The sequence below is a fragment of the Urocampus carinirostris genome, chromosome 4, assembly GCF_059441175.1.
Source record: "Urocampus carinirostris isolate Australia breed hairy pipefish chromosome 4, RoL_Ucar_1.0, whole genome shotgun sequence".
Lineage (NCBI taxonomy): Eukaryota > Metazoa > Chordata > Actinopteri > Syngnathiformes > Syngnathidae > Urocampus > Urocampus carinirostris.
Genome location: NC_142352.1, coordinates 10,698,085 through 10,718,470, shown reverse-complemented (window position 1 = coordinate 10,718,470; position 20,386 = coordinate 10,698,085). Strand labels below are relative to the sequence as shown.

Sequence of the window (20,386 nt, the reverse complement as noted above, 5' to 3'; positions counted from 1 at the left end):
AGGACAATGTTCCCTCTAACTTTCCCGCACACAAGAAGATATATCCAGCTCACAAAAATCAGGGCTCGAAATTGCTAATTAAGAAGTGAATTAAGTCAAAGTTACAGTGCATGAAGGTAAAAATACACGGGTTTCCCTGACGCTGTGTTCTAAATGCGGTATTTTGAAGTCACGAAGTTGAGTAAAGTCAGCAGAGTTTTTCGAGAACCGGCTTCTTCGGCTCGGCTCATTAAAAAGAACCGGCTCTTTCGGGTCCCAAACGGCTCATCAGGTTGTTTTTGCTTCTTTAATCCCTACACGGCCAAATATTATGTAAAATTGTGCACAAAATGACTTAAAGGAAGGGGGGGGTCGAACAAAAAAGAAAAAAATACCAAAATTAAAACGTTGTGAAAAGCTGAGAAAAAAAGAAACAAAAGGAAGGAAAAAAAGGAAGGAAAATTCAGAAAAAAAGCCAGAAAAAAAGAAAATAAAGAAACAAAGGAAAAAAAGTAAATAGAGATCGGTAGCCTAGATGGTAGGGCGCTCTGAGACTGAGACTGGGAGGTCGCTGGTTCAAGCCTCGGCTGAGTCATACCTAAGACTTACAACATTGGTACTCATTGCCTCCCTGCTTGGCGCTCGGCATTGGGGGGTTTGGTCACCTAATGACTAAAATGGCTGCGCCCTGTTTGGCTGCGGCTGCATCGGCTCGCTACAGTTTAACTGTACAGGTCAGGTGTATCGACATTTCGTTCTGTGTGCATTGTTACAAAGAATGACAATGAAAGTAAATTCTATTCTATTCTATTCTTCTTCTAAAAGAAAAAAGTAACAGCTAGGAAAAAAAAACACAATGACATTTTTTTAAAGGAATTTAAAAAAAAATAGAAAAAAATAAAAAGTTTGTGTTGCATTCAAATAATTTCCAATTATACCAAGTCAACCTTGTTGCCAACATTGTACTTCCACTAAAGAAATGTGATTTAATACAGTTATGTATCGTGCAACCGACTAAATAAGCCCCCAAAAATGTTAGTATTATGCGACAAAAGATACCAGGGCAGTCAATTATCCATCCATCCATTATCTGCACCGCTTATCCTCAGTAGGGTCGTGGGGGTGCTGGAGCCCATCCCAGGTGTCTTCAGGCAGAGGAAAGGGGACACCCTAAACTGGTTACCAGCCAGTCGCAGGGCACACAGGGAAAGACAACTCACTCGCTCATTAACACCTAGGGACAATTCGGACCGGCCAACTAAACTGGCATTGATGTATTTCGAATGTGGGAAAAAAAACGGAGCGCCCAGAGGAAACCCACGTAAGCACGGGGAGAGCATTCAAACTCCGCACTGGAAGGCCGGTAGCTGGATTTGATCCCATGACCTCAGAACTGTGCCGCAGACGCGCTAACCACTCAGTCGCCGTGCCGCCCTGTGGCATCAATTAACAAAATATTATTTCCGTATGGTTGATTCGAAAATCTGTAAAACTGCTTCTCAAAGATGTCCTGTATTTTAGGAGACAACTGACTACGCCCGGCCAATTGTGTTTACTGTACAAGTCGGGCTGCAGGATCCAGAAAATGGACCGGTTCTCGATGACAGCTGGCCAACTGTTACAAGAACTGAGGTCAGAAACATACAATCGTAGGAAATGAAGCATGAAAGCTCTCTCTCGCTCGCTCTCTATCGCTCTCTTGCTCTCTTGCTCTCTCGCTCTCGCTCTCTCTCTCTCTCTGTATGTCTGTTCCTCTCTCTCTCTCACTCTCTCTCTTTCTATGTCTCTCTCTCTCTCTCTCCCAATCTCTCTCTCTCTCTCTGTATGGCTCTCTCTGTATGGCTCTCTCTCTCTCTGTATGGCTCTCTCTCTCTCTGTATGGCTCTCTCTCTCTCTCTCTCTGTATGTCTCTCTCTTCATGTCTCTCTCCCTCTCTCTCTCTCTCTGTATGTCTCTCTCTGTATGTCTCTCTGTATGTCTCTCTCTGTATGTCTCTCTCTTTCTCTCTCTCTGTATGTTTCTCTCTTTCTCTCTCTCTGTATGTCTCTCTCTTTCTCTCTCTCTGTATGTCCCTCTCTCTCTCTGCATGTCTCTCTCTCTCTCTCTCTCGCTCCCTCTGTAGCTCTCTCTCTCTCTCTCTCTCTCTCTCTCTCTGTATGTCTCTCTCTCTATGTCTCTCTCTGTATGTCTCTCTCTCTGTCTCTCTCTGTATGTCTCTCTCTTTCTCTCTCTCTGTATGTTTCTCTCTTTCTCTCTCTCTGTATGTCTCTCTGTCTGCATGGCTCTCTCTCTCTTGCTCCCTCTGTAGCTCTCTCTCTCTCTCTCTCTGTATGTCTCTCTCTCTCTCTCTCTCTGCATGTCTCTCTCTCTCTCGCTCGCTCTCTTTCTGTATGTCTCTCTCTGTATGTCTCTCTCTCTCTCTCTGCATGGCTCTCTCTCTCTCTCTCTCGCTCCCTCTGTAGCTCTCTCTCTCTCTCTCTCTCTCTCTCTCTCTGTTTCACTCTCCTTCTCTCTCTCTCTCTCTCCCTCCCTGTTTTCTCTCATGCTTTCACTCTCTCAGCCCCAACCTTCCAACCCAACTTTAACTCTGAAAAACCCTCAGGTCTTAATTTTCCAAAGGAGAAAAGGGTTCTTGGGTTCTCCATGGGTAAATTCTGTTTGTTTTTCCAGTTGCCGTTCTGGAATGGCTGTGATGAGGATGACCGGTGTATGCCAGACCTAGCGCTGCATAGTGTATCAGACCTGATGACTCAAAAGTAAGAGTTCAGGAAATAATTGATTTTGATCACCTTCTGTTTTTATTAACGTCACACGCCGTCACAAGAATCGATTGTGTAGCAAATTTTACATTGTCTTTCTGGCTCCGACAACGGACCAGCCTGTTGGTTATATTCGTGAAAATAGGGGCATGTCGATTGTTCTCTGTTTTGCTCAAAATGCACGTTGCGCAAAATCAGAGATGTTTCCTTCACATGCATAAAAGAACAGAAAATTGGGAAAAAAACTGAATAAGACAGATTTTTCGGACTTCAAATGTTAAATGATTGCCCCAAGAAACCAAACACAAACATAAAGTACCGTATTTTCCGCACAATAGGGCGCACCGGGTTATAGGGCGCACCCCCAAATAATAGTTTTTGGTCCTATATCTTCCATTCATAAGGCGCACCGGTTTATAAGGCTCTACAATGGGAACGTCGACAAAACAGTCAGATAGTTCAGTCAAACTGATTACCCCCTTAACATTCCCAAAGCTTGCAAAGACGCAAATACGTGTCGAGAGGGGGGGTTTAGGGGTTTTAAGGGTTATTTAGCTTGTTCAAAAATCATTATCCATTATCCGTTATCGGTCAGTTCATAATACGCTACAAAGCCTAGGAGCCGGGACACTCACTCTCAGCCAAAAGGCCAAGCTAAGGTCCTAGCCCTAAAGCCTTGCCGCGATCATTGCGAATGCACCGTTCCCGGAGGTACTGCAATACCGGGCCGTTGCGTGGAGTGGACAGAGCAAGCTCCTATGCCATCTCCGAGTTGCAAAAATCAAAGATCATAGAGAACTTCATGGATAATATACAATTACAGAACTACAGGGGACATCACAATTATTAAACAATACCTGTAATTAATGTATGATGCTGACTTCTAAAGTCGGGGTCCTGTTGAAAGTAATCCAAGGAAACAAAATGTATATATCCAAAGTTAAGGGTGGGTAAAATATATATCCACTATTGTCCGCTGCTACAACAGACAGATCTACCGGTAACTCAGCTTTACCACATTTCCCATCAGGCTGCGTTTTCTCCGCCCCTTATTTTTGTTTCGTCCATAGAACACATAACAGAATAAATCTCTAAAATAAATACATTACAAAATATACAGTTGCAAATACATATTATACATGGTTACACATATTTACGAAGAAAGACGGTACACCGAGAGAGTTTTCAAAGCTTTAATCATAATAATATAACTTTCATCCCAAACTGTGCCTTTGAAAGGTACCAACACGCTAGTAGGATCACGCTCGCAATGTATCAACCATACCTGTGAAAAAAAGGCACCCCGGAAATGTGAAATGCACGGTAAATCGTCTTGAACTTCCTTCTTACAACAATCGCCATCAAGGGCATCTTATTCAGTAACGGAACACACCTTAACTTTAAAGAAAATATATGCATAAACTGAGAGATTGCAGTCTTTCTTGGCACATATATTCCACTGGTCTTAATCTTACCTTATATATTCCTGCGCCGCTGGTGGCCCGGCCGTTGGAGAAAATTCCATAAATTAGCCGCTTCACTGAATAAGCCGTAGGGCTGAGCATTTAGGAAAAAGTACCGGCTTATAGTCCGGAATTTACGGTAGTTAGCTTCCAAATCCAATTTTTTTCACCTTTTCAAATACACATAATGAGAGTATCAATTTTTCTCATCTTTCTTCCTCCCAGGCAGTTTTGTTTACAGGCTGTACAGTCTCGTGGAGTTTTTTGCCGCCAACTGAATGAAGGAGCTTCCGAAGGATCGCTCCGAGTTCTAGAAGCAAACAGGAGGAGGTTGATGGTAGATGCCCGACTCGAGAACAAGGGAGAAAATGCTTACAATGCTCGCCTAAATATCAGCTACTCCGCCAATCTGCGATTCTCAAGCCTTATTTTGAAGGTCTGTGTTTATCCGGCAGAGGTCAAGTACTTTTTGTGACGAAAGACATTTATTCTTTTTAAATGCCGATTTTATTGATCTTAGGACAATGCTGATGTCAAGATTGATTGCTACATTGAGGACAAAGTGAAACATGAGAACATCTGCAATGTCAGCTCTCCGTTTATGAAGTCGAAAGCCCAGGTGAGCCGATCTTTCCTTCACATGCAGAAAAAAAAAACATTTTCGTTAAAAACTTATAGCAATTTTTGGCGGGCCGTGTATTTAAAACCTACGCCTACAGCTCCAGTCTGAATTAGTGATGTGTTTTTTTAACAAAAAGACTCAATAAGCTAGTCCTTGGAAGTTACGTTTACTATTTTATTTTTGAGGACCCGGGTGGAGGAAGGGTTATATAGCCCGATCCTGTCTTCCGCCCCGTGCCTGTTTTTTGGGGGGGTCAGGACGCCGCTGTTGCTAGGCGTGGTTTGCTCGGGGAGCCGGCAACGCGAATGCGTGACATGTTATTGTCACGGACCAGAAACAGACACAGGACCCAATAGTGCTCGTTTACTCAGTTTTATTAATAAAGAGGGAGAGTAGGGCTTGCTTCCACGAGCCGATGGTTGCCGGACAAGGGTAGCAGGTGGTTGGAAACGCGGAGGTGGCACTTCCGTGTCGGGCGAGGATGGTCCTAGATTTCTAGGAAAACTAGTCGTTAGCCGGGACGGGAGAGCAAGGGCGGTATCGAGTTCGGAAACAAGGTCGGCAACAGGTGTCAGGCAGGTAGCGGGGCAAAACAGGTCGGATGTCGGGATGGCAGAACAGGGAAGAATCGGGTCCGGAAACAGGTCGGCAACAGGTATCAGGCAGAGGAAAACAGGGCAGGAAAAGTGTCTGATAGTGTGAGCTGGGCAAAACAGGTCGGATGTCGGGATGGCAGAACAGGGCAGAATCGGGTCCGGAAACAGGTCGGCAACAGGTATCAGGCAGAGGAAAACAGGGCAGGAAAAGTGTCTGATAGTGTGAGCTTGCCGAGCTGGGAGCATCGGTTCGCAACGATCTGACGGTGTTCTCTTGAAACCCGGGAGTTTAAAAAAAGTCTCTCAGCCAATCAGCTCTCAGGGCTGTTGGCGCCAATTGGGCAGTCACAGGTGCCTTGAATCGGCAATCATGACAGCAATGTCTTTCTTTTGTTACGAAATCAAGTTAAAAACGGCTGTATAAGCAGATACAAAGAAAGTCAGTGAGGGAGATGCTCATCTTGACCCGAATATAATAATTTACATTTTAGGCCCGACCCAGCCTGAAATTCAGATCAGATTGGGCTTGAACTTGGGGTTAAAAGCTCACCTTTGGGCTGAAAGTGGTGCACAAAACATGTTTTTGCTTGCGAAAGGCTTGCTCGCTACGTAGTGGTCTGCTATTAAATCAACACAATATATTTACTAGTGCAGCTCTGTCTTTTTAAGTTTATTGGCTGTTGGTGTGATCACTTTGGTGGAGTATCGCCTCGTATCCAATCATAGTTTTTGAAAAGTGTAATGCTTCCCAACACCCGCTAGCAGGTGCACAAACGCCAACTCGCAATCTGATTGTCTGAACCTGTAGCTTTCTCGAGCACTGATGTTATATGTCTCACGGCCTTCAGAAGTTTCTGTGAAGGCCTCTGGGTAGATATCTTAGCCTTGCAAAATGGAATGTGACTGATTAAATACTTAAATAATAAAGCACACATCTGAAGCAATGCATGGAACTTGACAAACAGTTTGGAATTATTTAGTAAGTATTGATGGACAAAATCTAATTAACATCACATGATTCAGATATGTTTTACGCCAGCAGAAAAGGCTTTGCTGATTTGATTACCCATCACTGTAATAGGCCATTTTTTTTCAAACCATTTGACAAAAAGCCGAGAGTAAAGTATGTTATTTTCAGTCTTATAAAACGATGAAGCGGAATGTAATCTGTCACCGACAGAAAAAAGTAATTGACATGCCAAACCACAGGCCAAACATGATGATATAATTGTCTGTCCTCTAAAATCACTGACACTGTTGCTGCCGGATCACATCTTTTAAGGAGCAGAAGTGTATTATTTATACTCCTAATAGCCATTTTTATTGGAATGACGAGTGGCCACCACTTAGAAAGACAACAGTTTGACAGCTATGTTACCTCAGCATTTAAGATCCATTTTAGTCTGCGTTTTAGTCTGCTAATCCTCACAAGAGTCACAAGGGTGTTGGAGTCCATGCCAGCTGACTTTGAGTAGCGGGCAGATCCATTACCCTGAGTAGGGTATTGGGGGTGCTGGAGCCCATCGCAGCTATCTTCGGGCAGTGGGCAGGGGACACCCTAAACTGATTGCCAGCCAGTCGCAGGGCAGACAGAGACAGACAAGTCACTCAATCATTCACATCAAGGGACAATTAACCTGAAATGCATGTTTTGGGAAAGTGTGAGGAAACCAGAGTGCCCGGAGGAAACCCACGCGAGCACGGGGAGAACATGCAAACTCCGCACTGGAAGGCTGGTGGCTGGATTTGATCCCGTGACCTCAGAACTGTGGCGCAGACGTGCTAACCACTCATACACCGTGCCAGTGGGCAGATGGAACCAATAAAAAACATTTATACACTCAATAATCTAATGATAATTTGGACCTGGCAATTAACCTACCATGCATGTTTTTGGGGAGTGGGAGGTAACCTGGGTGCCCGGAAAAAACTCACTCAGGCACAGTGAGAGCAGTAAAACTCCACATAGGACGGCCACTTGGTGGAATCGAACCCATCAGGGACCTCTGAACAGTAAGACAGACATGCTAACCCAGAGGTGACCAACCTTTATAGGTTGTGGGTCACATTGGGTGGAACAAAATTTTATATGGACCGGACTGGAGGGACAAAAATGGCTTATATATGTATTTGATTCTTTGTTTAAGCCAATAGAGAGTATTAAATCTGACACCTCAGCAATACATGAGGAAAAAGATAGCATAAGCATCCATTTTTTACTCATTTGTACTTACCTGAACAAGTTATCGTGTCACTCGGGTCAGGGTGACACAACACACTCTTCTGTTCAACAGTAGGGCCCGACGGCTTTCACTGGTTTACCCCTGCCGCATCATACGGGTGCCCAGCCCATCCTTTAGAACCTGTGCACAATCCCACTATCCTTTCACGACACCTCTCCACTCCTTCCTATCACCAACAAGAGCTCTAGCTTCCATTATATTTAGACCTCTTATGACATTTATTAGTCTTGATAAATAATTTTGAATTTAAAAAAGCAACTACAGAAAGATGTAGCCCGGTATTTGAATATTGGCAATTATCCCAATACAAATATATGATTTTTATAGGGGCACACAAGGCTAAGAAATCCAAGTGACTGCCCTAAACAGCTCTTCAGTGACTTCTGTTTTAAGTCAAATAACATTGGGATGGTGTGTTTCCTCAAATGTTCTCTGGTAGATAAATAGTAGTCAGCAATACAGCTACAGTGGGTGGTTCATTTAGCAGGTTTCACTTAGCCTTTGAGACATCCAGTGAACATACGTAAAACTGCAGGTCTGACATGATTCTCTCAGCTTTGTCTCAGCTTTGAATCTATTGGCGGGCTTGATCTGGCCCGCCGGCCGTAGTTTGCCCACCACTGTGCTAACCACTCAGTTACGCTACCGCACTAGTGTACATTAAATCAATTCCTTTGAAAGTGCTTCGTAAAAGTTTGTTGCTCTTTGCCTTGCCTTCAGGTTCTGCCAGGAAATTCCGTCAGTAACAAACGAATGCGAGTACAATAAAGAGTTCTTAATAAGAAACAGAAATTGTGTACTGTATCTTGTTTACTAGTTTCTTATGCGGCAAATAAAAAGTGAATTTAATTCCCATAGAAAATTGTACTTTCATGGTGTGCTGTTTCTATCTATCTATCTATCTATCTATCTATCTACATGTGATCAGGTCTTACCTTTGCAGTCTATGTGAAGTATTAAATACTTCGTAAGATGACTTTACCATTTCCTTGAATTAATTACAGTGGGACCTCGCTACTTTGCGGTTCCACGTTCGCGGGTTCAGAGCTTTGCAGCTCTAAAAAGTAATAATAATAAAATAAAATCTCATCTCATCTCATCTCATCAGCCGTACCGCTTATCCTCATTAGGGTCGCGGGGGGGGGGCTGGAGCCCATCCCAGCCATCTCCGGGCAGTGGGCAGGGGACACCCTGAACTGGTTGCCAGCCAATCGCAGGGCACACAGGGACAGACAACTCATTCGCTCATTCACACCTAGGGACAATTTGGACCGGCCAATTCACCTGAAATGCATGTTTTTGGAATGTGGGAGGAAACCGGAGTGCCCGGAGGAAACCCACGCAAGCACGGGGAGAACATACAAACTCCGCACAGGAAGTCTGGAGCTGGATTTGAACCCACGACAGGTTCCCATGACATGAACTGTGCCGCACAAGCGCTAACCACTGCGCCGCCGTGCTACCTAAAATAAAATAATTTAGAAAATTTTTTTTTACCAACTGTGAAGCATAGGAGTGGAAACATCATGTAAGAAATAAATGGGGCAATGCATCGAGAGTTTGTGTGTTTTTTTTTTAAGGGGCGTCGCTACTTCGTGGTTCCACGTTCGCGGGTTCATAGCTTTGCGGGTCTGAAAAATAATAATAAAATAAAATAATTTTTAAAAAATTTTTAAAAAATTAAGCATTTTGAAGGGGCGTCGCTACTTCGCGGATTTTCACTTTTCGCGGGTGGTTTTGGTTCCCATTAACTGCGATAACCGAGGGATTACTGTATCAACATTTTTTCCCAAAAGCACAAAACGTTCCCCCTATCGAATAGACTCACATGAACGGTGCACGTCGATCTTCATTCTTGGCATGAATTCCATCCAATTGCCGCCAGTTCACACGCAGAGCAGGATAAATTCCCTGTTGTTAATTAAAATGTAATAGATAGATGATTTTCATAATTACATTGAGTTTTTGGCATTTTTGGCAGTCACAATCGTTAATTATCATGCAAATATGCAGCCGCTGGGTCGTGAGCATCAGCGGTTGTTGAAAGAGCCACATTGGACCCAAAAAAAAACAAAATCTCGGGATACATGCAAGATTTCACCCCTAAGTAAAAACCCAGAACTACAAAGGGGACCTAGTGAATGACCATTAGAAAGCTGGGACAACAGTAACAAAGGCTACTATCAGTAACAAAATGCATCGACGGGGATTCAAATCCTGCACTGCCAGACATGTCCACATGCTGAAGCCAGTAGACGTCAAGGGCCATCTGCGGTTCGCTAGAGAGCATTTGGATGATCTGGAAGAGGTCTGGGAAAATGTATTTTGGTCAGATAAAACCAAAATAGAACTTTTTGGTAGAAACAAAGGTTTTTGTGTTTGGAGGAGAAAGACTACTGAATTGAATCCGAAGAACACCATACCAACTGTGAAGCATAGGAGTGGAAACATCATGTAAAAAATAAATGGGGCTATGTATTGAGAGTTTGTGAGTGAAAATTTTCTTCCATCAGCAAGGGCATTGAAGATGAGATGTGGCTGGGTATTTCAGCATGATAAGGATCCCAACCTCACAGCCAGGGCAACAAATGAGTGGCTTTGTAAGAAAGATTTCAAGGTCCTGGAGTAGCCTAGCCAGTCTCCAGATCTCAATCGCATTAAAAATCAGTGGAGGGAGTTAAAAGACCGTGTTGCCCAATGACACACCCAAAACATTGTTGCTCCAGAACAAAAATGCCTGCAAAATTGTGTGAAAAGCTTTTGAAGAGTTACAGAAATTGTTTGGTCTCTGTTGTTGCCAACAAATAGTACATAAAGTATGAACTTTTGGTATTACCCAATTTGTCAGGGGACCGGACCGGATCGGAGGCAGGAGGCAGGAAGGGAGAACTCATTCGCGTTGACGATCAGATACTTTTATTAAGGAAATAAAAGTCGTCCAACACTCAGGGACAAAACAAAACAGGCTTACAGGCAAACAGGAACTCAGGCTAGGAATACTCACAAAACAGGCTTTTAGTCAGAACGGGCAAACACAGGTTTCTTCAGACAAACAGAACATATACATGCAGAACAGAAAATGCAATGAACCAGCCACCGGCAAAACCCACAACCCGCCCTTAAAAAGCACACACGCAAATTAGAAAATCTTCTACAGCCGGTGCCCAGGGGGCGAGGCCAGCCGGTCGCCACGGCGACCATGCTGGACATGACACAAATAGTCATTTTCCGCCATGATTTGGAAATCCTTTCTTTTTTTAATCCAACAATGTGATTTCCTTTTTTTCTATTTTCTACGTTTCTGTCTTGTTGAGGTTAACCCATGTTGACAATTACAGGCCGTCTCTAAAACCTTCAAGTGGGACTACTTGCACAATTAGTGATAGACTAAATTAGATCATTGGCCGAGGAGGGAACAGAAGCAGGTGTGGGAGGAAAAGCTTCAAATATTGAAAGCAAGATTTGTAAGTACCTTTGAAAAGATGGCTGGAGTGGAAGATCTTGTGACAAGGACAGAACTAAAGAAGAAGATCTGGGGGGGATTAGCTTGAAATTTAGGCTAGTGAATGTCAAAACGAAGCCCCAACGTGAGGTGGGAGCCCGTAGGATTGGTAGAGGTGGTTTATTCTGTTGATGGAAGCACCTGGTGAGAGGCATTGTGAAACAGACTGGATATTGGGGATAATGCTGCCATCTCTTGGGGAAGTAGATGAACTGCAGGTGCTAAACCATGACAACTTCCTTTGCTGTGAAGTATCAAAGGCTCAAAGGCTCTTTTTCTAGTATTTTGTTTATTTCGGTATCTATATTCAAATTATATGTGTATTCAAATGAATAATTCACTTAATTTTTCCTCCAAAAATAAAAAAAAGAATATGGAAAAGCTGTATACGGTATGTAAAATATACAACTAATAAGCAGATTTCAGTTTATCCAAACGTATTACCCTTTGATAGACAGTTTTGTTTGTAATATAAGTATAAAAGCTCCAAAGAAAGGTGGAAGAAATAGATTTATTGAACCAAATATCAACATACCGTATTTTCCGCACTATAAGGCGCACCGGGTTATAGGGCGCACCCCGAAAAAATAGTTTTTGGTCCTATATTTGACATACATAAGACGCACCGGATTATAAGGCGCTACAATGGGAACGTCGACAAAACAGTCAGATAGTTCAGTCAAACTTATTACCCCCTTAACATTCCCAAAGCTTGCAAAGACGCAAATACGTGTCGAGAACACGTGCAGATGCGGTGTCCCTACGATGTCACTCAAATGCATCGTTCCATCATTCGGAAGTCTTGGGATTCAAAAAATGCCAACCATTCCTTAGTTTCTATTTTCTTTTTCGCTCGCAACTTTACTGTGCATATGACAATAAACACTTGGAATTGAGTTTAATTTAAAAATAGACACTCCATTCCATCCATTATCTGCACCGCTTATCACAGAAAATCGAGTTCAGTCTGAAACAAGATACAGGGAAAATATATAGCCAGAGTAGCTCACCGAAGTCGTTGTGTTCAATAATAATGTGCAGCCATGGTCCTCTTATATCCGTGAGTTTAGTAAATCCAGGCGAATAAAATATTTACAAATACAGAATAGTAAAAAATGCTTTCTGTATGCCGTCAACCACGTGCTATACACATTCATCTTTTTCGGCCAATTGCAGGCTTTGTTTTGCCGCTTCAGCCTATGCCAGCCTGTAAATGATAAAAAGGATCCGCCCCTTGACCTCCGAATAACTTTAGCCAATAGTGATCGATTCAACTGATGATTGACACATCTTTTTCGGCCAATTGCAGGCTTTATTTTGCAGCTTAAGCCTATGCCAGCCTGTAAATGATAAAAAGGATCCGCCCCTTGACCTCCGAATAACTAGCCAATAGGGATCGATTCAAATGATGATTGACACATTGGTTAGCCAATGAAACGCCGGTAAATAAATCCCAGCATACACCGCGGACTACTTGGCGTTCGGTGGGAAAATCGAGTCGGCGGCTGCAAGTTAGTAGGAAGACTTTGCAACTTAATATTGATCCATAAATAAGGCGCACTGTATTATAAGGCGCATGGTCAGCTTTTGAAAAAAAATAAAGGCTTTTAAGTGCGCCTTATAGTGCGGAAAATACGGTATATGCTGATTGTTTTATTCCCATATTTATTATTTTGTACACATAAGATGAGCAGGGAAAATAAGGAGCATGGAATAAGTTATAACTTTGTCAAAGTTGGAAAATTTCTGGGAAGAATGCCAAAATGTATGTCTGGCATTTTGCACACATCTGCTAGTGAGGGATTTGGGCTTTATGAATTTTCACGACCCAAAATGTTATGTACCATCGTGTTACCGTATGGCATTCATGTACGTCAACTCCATGGAACACTTTTCAAAGCTTTCTCTCATCTGTAGCCTGCAGGTGAGAATGAATGAAATAAGGGTTTTTTTTGTCATCTGTTTCTCATCCTCTCATCCAATTCTAACTCTTTCGTCGTCTTTTAAGAAGACTTGAAATGTCAGCTATGTTTACCAGGCATTGCTCTCTTTCTCTCTCAGTGTCAGGTTTCACTTTCAAGAAGGTGATGTTTGATTTAGCTTAGCGAAGGATGACACTGATGGCACTCAAAATGGGACAATTAAAGACTATAAACTGAACGAAGATTTACAAATAAGCCCTCTCCCTCCTATTAATGTCTGAACATGGCTGCCGTTGTCTTGACAAAGACGCTCGGAATGAGGCGCAGGCAGCCATTGAAAAAGTTTACGCAATGTCCTAACCACACTATTATCAAAAACAGCAGTCATCCCCTGGGTAACAAAAATATCACATTACTCTGTAACCCCAGCAAACTGAACCAAGAGAGCTCCTGTCACTGTTAAAATCTGCCAGTGATTCATACTCACTCATTCACCCTGAACACCATCCAGAGCATCCAGCGTCCTGCTGCGGCCTTTGGAACATTCCAGAAACCAAGAGAAGGTCAAGCAAAATCTTCATAGATCTATCTGAATAAATATGTTCTTCTGACCTAGTAATTACAGAAAGCTTCCAGGTGCTTTGTGAGTAAAGCATCAATACTTTGTCTGTGATTTATACTCACTCATTCACCGGGAACAGAATCCAGAGTGGAAATAGTGTCCTGCTGTGGGCAGCAGAACCTTCAAAATGTATGAGAAGGTCAAATTAAACCTTCCTTGCTCTATCTCAGGGTTCTCCAACCTTTTTCAAGTTGAGGGCTACCTTTTGTTACTAATTAGCACAGAGGGCACTCAGTTTTATATGCATTTCTAATACAACTACTTATGTTATTACTATTGTATTACCTGGTTATGTCATGAATCGGAACAGGACGAGAACCCAAATGCGTGACGTTTCTCACACAAGCCTTTTATTTTACGGGAAATGGGGAGTCATACACGTTAGGCAGCAGTTTCACGTTGAATGACAGGATTGATATCAAAACAGGATATCGAAATCAAACAGGACAAACTAGACTGGATTTGAAAACTGGAGAGAATAATAAACAGGACAAGAATGGACGGAAACGATACCCGACAGGAAATACAGGCAGGAAACCAGGCAGAGTCAAAACCCACGTCTTACAGTAATACAACAATTCTAATACAGAAAAAATAGAAAAATACTACGGAATACAACGCTAATGCTACAAAAATACCACAGAAATATTACAAAAATAATATTACAGAAACAACACAGTAATACTACAAAACTAAATGTAAGTGCTTAAAACAGGGCCTCGAATATGATTTTGCTTAATTCTGAGTGTTTCAAAACCAATTTGATGACACTAATCTAGAAATATAGTAACACAACATGCATTCATTTATTCATAAATGCAAATTGGATAGGGTTCCAGACCCGGACCCCTGGGCACATTGTTAAAACCAATGCGGCCCCCAGATCCAAATATTTGCCCACCCCTGGCAAGTAAGGCTAAATAGACTCTCAACCCCCCAAAAAATATTTTATTTAAAAATCACAATGACCTCAGCAGGCCTTAGAGGGCACCCTGGTGAAACCTCTGCTCTACCTGGATGAAGATATAATGTAACAAATGTGAGCACACCCCTCATATTTCTGCATTGATTTTATCAGTATTTTTACCGTAATGACAATGAAGAAACACCGCTTTGACACAATGAAGGTAGTCTGTGTAAAGCTTAAATAGCAGTGAGCATTGATTCCCCCCCTCAAAAACTTAAAATATAGTTTAATAATTAGTTGTAAAACCCCTAGGAATAAAAGTGAGTACACCCGTAAGTTAAAGTTCGTGAAGGTCAATATGTTGCCAATTTGATTTTGAAGAACCACTTTAAACCATCGGCCATGGATTTCACAAGAGCCTCACAAAATGCCCCTGGAATGCTCTTCCACTGCTCCATTATATCCAAGATCGTGCGCTTCTCCAACTTCTGCCTGAGGATGCCCCAAAGACTTTCTATTGGGTTTAGATCTGGAGACATGCTTGGCCAGTCCATCCCCTACCCCCCTTAAAAAAGCCTTGGTCATCTTAGAAGTGTATTTGGGATCATTGCCTGAACATTGCCCTGTGACCCTGTTTCTGAAGAGACGGGATCATTCTCTGCTCCAGTATTTCACAGTACATCCTTGAGTTTGTGTTTTCCTCAATGAAATCCAACTCCCCAAATCAAGTTGCACTCCTGCAGCCCCAAACCATGACATTCACAACATTCTGCTTGACTTTAGGCACAACCAAAATATGTTGTACTCCTCCCCTGGTTGCCGCCACACATGCTTCATACCATCCGAGCCAAATAAATGAATCTTTGTCTCATTAGACCAGATCTTTCTTCTAAGTCATGGCCTTTGTTTACATACTTCTTTTCTTTTACATACTTCATTATGATGAAATCTCAGAAATGTAAAGGGTGTACCCACATTTGTGACGTACCGTAGACTGGTTCTTCTGACCTAATAACCAGGGTTGGGTAGGGTTACTTTAACTGGATTACTTTCAATTACTTTTGGAGTACTCCAATACCAAATATGCTAATAAAAAACAAAATAAACTAAATATGAGTAAAATTACTAAACTTTCTGCAGGCTTGGGGAGTAACGGAAGACACGGAACGGCAAAAAAGATGTTGGCAAGCTGTTTGGATTTCTTTTCATTTTGTTTCTGTCGCATTTTATGTTAGTTTTACCGGAGATCAAAAAGATCAGAGCCAGGAGAGAAAGCTTACCACGTGTTGTGAGTCATAATTGTATTCATATTTAGTTTCTTTTGTCTTTTATTAGCATATTTGGTATTGGAGTAATCCAAAAGTAATTGAAAGTAATCCAGTTAAAGTAACCCTACCCAACCCGGCTTATAACTACAATAAGTTGTCCAGCTTCTTTGTCAGTAAAGCTATAACAGTTTGTACAGACTCCAAAACACAACCATCAAGTGTGTCTTGACTTCACAGCGTCACTCTTTTGTATCCAAATTTTCATTCCAGACTTTTGAAAAGGAAAAGATAAGCCGTCTTTTTCCAGGGTATCATGGGCCATTTTCCACTGTGCAGACGGGGTTCAGGGAAAAGCATTTTTCATTTGTTTATGTACTATGTCTGTGGTCTGTCAGGGATGAGTCATGCTATGTGGAGGAGGGTAGCTACAGTAAATATTGTTTGACATTCCTTTTTTTCGTTTCATTACGGCACTAAGAGCTGCGAACAACGAGGAGCTGGGCTCCCTGCTGCCGTTCGACCGCCGTCTCCTCCTTCCCTCGAGTTTGCATGCACACTTTAGAGATGGTTTTGTTTTTCTATAGGATTCCTAAGTTTTCCTTCCTTTGGGTTGATGGAAAATTCTGACTCTTGTTTCATGCATGCTTCTTTTCCTAGTGAAAATGTCTACTACATTGCTAATTGGGGTGGCTGATACCCAGGTTTTTGGTCAAGTCAAGTCAAGTCACATTTATTTATATAGCCCTTAATCACAAAAATGTCTCAAAGGACTGCACAGGATTACAATTACAAAATTGCACAATTACCTGCTCTTAAACCAGCATCCGGGCAAGGAACAACTCAAAAACCTCAGTGTGAGGAAAAAAGAGAAACCTTGAGAAAGGACCTCACATGTGGTAATCCCCCTTCCAGGATTGACCTGGGTGAATCACAATTACTGTACACAAAACTGGTCGGTAGCCGGGACTGGGAGAGAAAAGCGTGGTCGGGGTCGGAAACGAGTCGTAAGCCAGGACGGGAGAGTAGACGTAGTCGGGATCAAAAATGGGTCGTAAGCAGGGACGGGAGAACAGACAGGGGTCAGGATCAAAACAGGTCGTAGCCGGAGACAAACGGGAGCAAAAACGGGACAGGCGGGAGTCCGGGTCGAAAAAGGCTTGCCTTTTATAATCAGAGGTTCCCAGGCGGACTGACAACAGGGGATTGACAGGACTGGGTTTAAATAGGGACAAATGAGTGGAGACAGATGATTCACATCTGTAATCATGACATACATACTTAGATCCCCCCCAAAAGATATTTTAAACACCCACACCTTGCTTGAGGGTGATGAGAAATATAGAAATAAATAAATGATCAAATAAATGATAAAATGCACGAATAAAAGAATCCATTGCATTTATGTCGTATATTTAGGTATCATGTGATTTATTTGTTTTTTCATTTATTTATATGGTACACTTGTGTACGTATTAATTCATACATTTATTTTTACATATTGTCATGAACCAGACCAGGATCAGGGCCCAAACGCGTGACGTTCTCCCACAAGACTTTTATTTTACGGGAAATGGGTAGTCATGCACGTTGGGCAGCAGTCTGTCGTGGAAAGGCAGGAAGACAGAGACCGACGAGATGGATTCCAATTGCTTGATATCGACAGATGGGGTCGATACCGGACAGGACGGGACAGACAGACCGGATAGATAATTAAACAGGATATCGAAAATAAACAGGACAAACAAGACGGGAACGAAAACTGGAGAGAATAATATACGGGAGAAAAATAGACGGGAACGAAACTGGAAACCGATAAAAAATAGGACAAAAGTACAAGGGAACCATACCGGACTGTAAATACCAACAGGAAAACAGGACCGAGTCAGAACCCACGTCTTGAGGGGCAGAGGTTCGTTGACGGACTGACAAATTAGGAAAGAGCGCACTGAGCTTAAAAAGACGGAAATTAAATCTGTTAATGAGCCGCATCTGGCGCCACACGGGCGGGGGCCGATTGGGCGCCATGGCAACCGTGACACATGTGGCAGGATGGGTCCTCCAAACGTAATCTCCATTTAAGCTGTAAAGAGGCAATTAACAATGTGTTTGGTCCGTGCAGGTTTTATTTCGCTTGGAGTTTGAGTTCAGTCGCACTGTGGTCCTAGATCATCTAAGAGTCATCCTGGAGGCAAGCAGGTGTGGGCATTGTCCTTCAAAACAAAAATTGTATCCAAACAAAACTCGCTAAGGCTCTGAACATGTTTCTCTCCCGACAGCAATGGCGAGGAAACAAGCACAGCTGATAACTTCAATGATATTTACTACTCTCTGAAATATGAAGCGGACCTTCTCTTCACAAGGTTTCTCGTGACTTCCTATTTCTTAATTTTCAAACGATGCCTAAAACTCACAATACACAGAAAAAAAACGTAGTAAACTAGCCCGTTAAGACCTCAAACAATGTACCGTATTTTCCGCACTATAAGGCGCACCGGGTTATAGGGCGCACCCCGAAAAATTAGTTTTTGGTCCTATATTTGACATACATAAGACGCACCGGATTTTAAGGCGCTACAATGGGAACGTTGACAAAACAGTCAGATAGTTCAGTCAAACTTATTACCCCCTTAACATTCCCAAAGCTTGCAAAGACGCAAATACGTGCCGAGAACACGTGCGGATGCGGTGTCCGTATGATGTCTCTCAAATGCATCGTTCCATCATTCGGAAGGTTAAAGTCTTGGGATTCAAGAAATGCCAACCATTCCTTAGTTTCTATTTTCGCTCGCAACTTTACTGTGCATATGACAATAAACACTTGGAATTGAGTTTAATTTAAAAATAGACACTCAATTCCATCCATTATCTGCACCGCTTATCACAGAAACATCGAGTTCAGTCTGAAACAAGATACAGGGAAAATATATAGCCCAAGTAGCTCACAGAAGTCGTTGTGTTCAATAATAATGTGCAGCCATGGTCCTCTTATATCCGTGAGTTTAGTAAATTCAGGAGAATAAAATGTTTACAAATACAGAATAGTAAAAAAATGCTTTCTGTATGCCGTCAACCATGTGCTATACGCATTCATCTTTTTCTGCCAATTGCAGGCTTTGTTTTGCAGCTTCAGCCAATGCCAGCCTGTAAATGATAAAAAGAATCCGCCCCTTGACCTCCGAATAACTTTAGCCAATAGTGATCGATTCAAATGATGATTGACACATTGGTTAGCCAATGAAACGCCGGTAAATAAATCCCAGCATACACCGCGGACTACTTGGCGTTCGGGGGAAAATCTAGTCGGCGGCTGCAAGTTAGTTGGAAGACTTTGCGGTTTAATATTGATCCATAAATAAGGCGCACTGTATTATAAGGCGCATGGTCAGCTTTTGAAAAAAATTAAGGCTTTTAGGTGCGCCTTATAGTGCGGAAAATACGGTAGTTTTAATTAGTTTATCCTTCACTTCAAAAGGGATTCCAATCCAACTCGATATGAGATCAAGTCCGAGCTATCGCTGGAGGAACCTGGAGTTATCGGACCACCTTTTAACTTCACTTTTCAGGTGAGGTCACAACACCGACAACATCAAATCATCAGGAACTTTGAGTGCAAAAACACTAATAACTCCTTGTCAACACCCAAGATCCAGAATCTTGGTTACTTTCCTGTGCAAGAACTTCAGCTGAACATTGAGGTTCCTGAAATGACCAAGAATGGAAACCAGCTTCTGCAAATATCTAACTTGCATATCGACCAGGTGAGTGCAGAAATTAAATACTTTTTTTTTTTTTACATTGGCGATCATGCTGTCATTTGTTGGCCTTTGAACGAATGTATATAAAATCAGCGCAGATAAAATAAAAGTACTTTTAGAGTCTGGCACACCTCCCACCACCAGAGGGCCCCAAATTGTGTTTTGGACTGGGCACAGTTGTGGCCAATGGGCACAGGTGTGTGATAATTCATCCTGAACCCTTTAAAAGGACATTTTGTTCAGCAAACTCTGTCGGGTCATTTTAACTTATTTTGTCATCCTTCTTGATTCATTTCTTTAAGTACTTGTAGGTCGAATATTTTGTATTTATTTGTGTATTTTACATGACATGATTCTCCCCTGACCTAATTGTCCCCCATCTTGCTACTATGTGTATCCCCCCCCAAACCAAAAACCTTGTGAAGCTTGTGACAGGCAGCTTCGCTATTGCTTTCTCCGACAACATTGCCTCGGTCTCTGCAAGGACCCGATAACAATCCACGGAGCACCCACTGGTGATCGGCATTTCTTTGCGGTCCTCTGTCTTTCCTCAGGGTCCTGATTTAATTGATGAAATTTATTTCAATTCAACAAGCCCCTAAAATAAAAGCTACAGCCATACTTTGCAGTTTGCACATTGACTTGTGCACCCACCCGCTGTTTGACTCATAGCATACACCAGCCTCCACACAGTCACGCCCAACCACCACACACACAAAGCCTTCTGCAACATGCCCCTGTGAGAGCA

At 42.4% G+C, this 20,386-nt stretch overlaps 1 protein-coding gene and 1 pseudogene across 1 annotated transcript in view; one reads left to right on the top strand and one right to left on the bottom strand.

Moving 5' to 3' along the window:
* itga11a (integrin, alpha 11a) overlaps positions 1 to 20,386 on the top strand; it is a 122,985-nt gene that overhangs the window by 88,821 nt on the left and 13,778 nt on the right. The window contains exons 18-25 of the mRNA XM_088333631.1: positions 1,501 to 1,611; positions 2,650 to 2,735; positions 4,427 to 4,637; positions 4,722 to 4,820; positions 18,003 to 18,079; positions 18,160 to 18,243; positions 19,356 to 19,446; positions 19,528 to 19,641. Coding sequence (XP_088189757.1) covers positions 1,501 to 1,611; positions 2,650 to 2,735; positions 4,427 to 4,637; positions 4,722 to 4,820; positions 18,003 to 18,079; positions 18,160 to 18,243; positions 19,356 to 19,446; positions 19,528 to 19,641 — 873 coding nt within the window. The remainder of the gene's footprint in view (positions 1 to 1,500; positions 1,612 to 2,649; positions 2,736 to 4,426; positions 4,638 to 4,721; positions 4,821 to 18,002; positions 18,080 to 18,159; positions 18,244 to 19,355; positions 19,447 to 19,527; positions 19,642 to 20,386) is intronic.
* On the bottom strand, positions 3,428 to 3,551 carry LOC148366813 (U2 spliceosomal RNA; annotated as a pseudogene).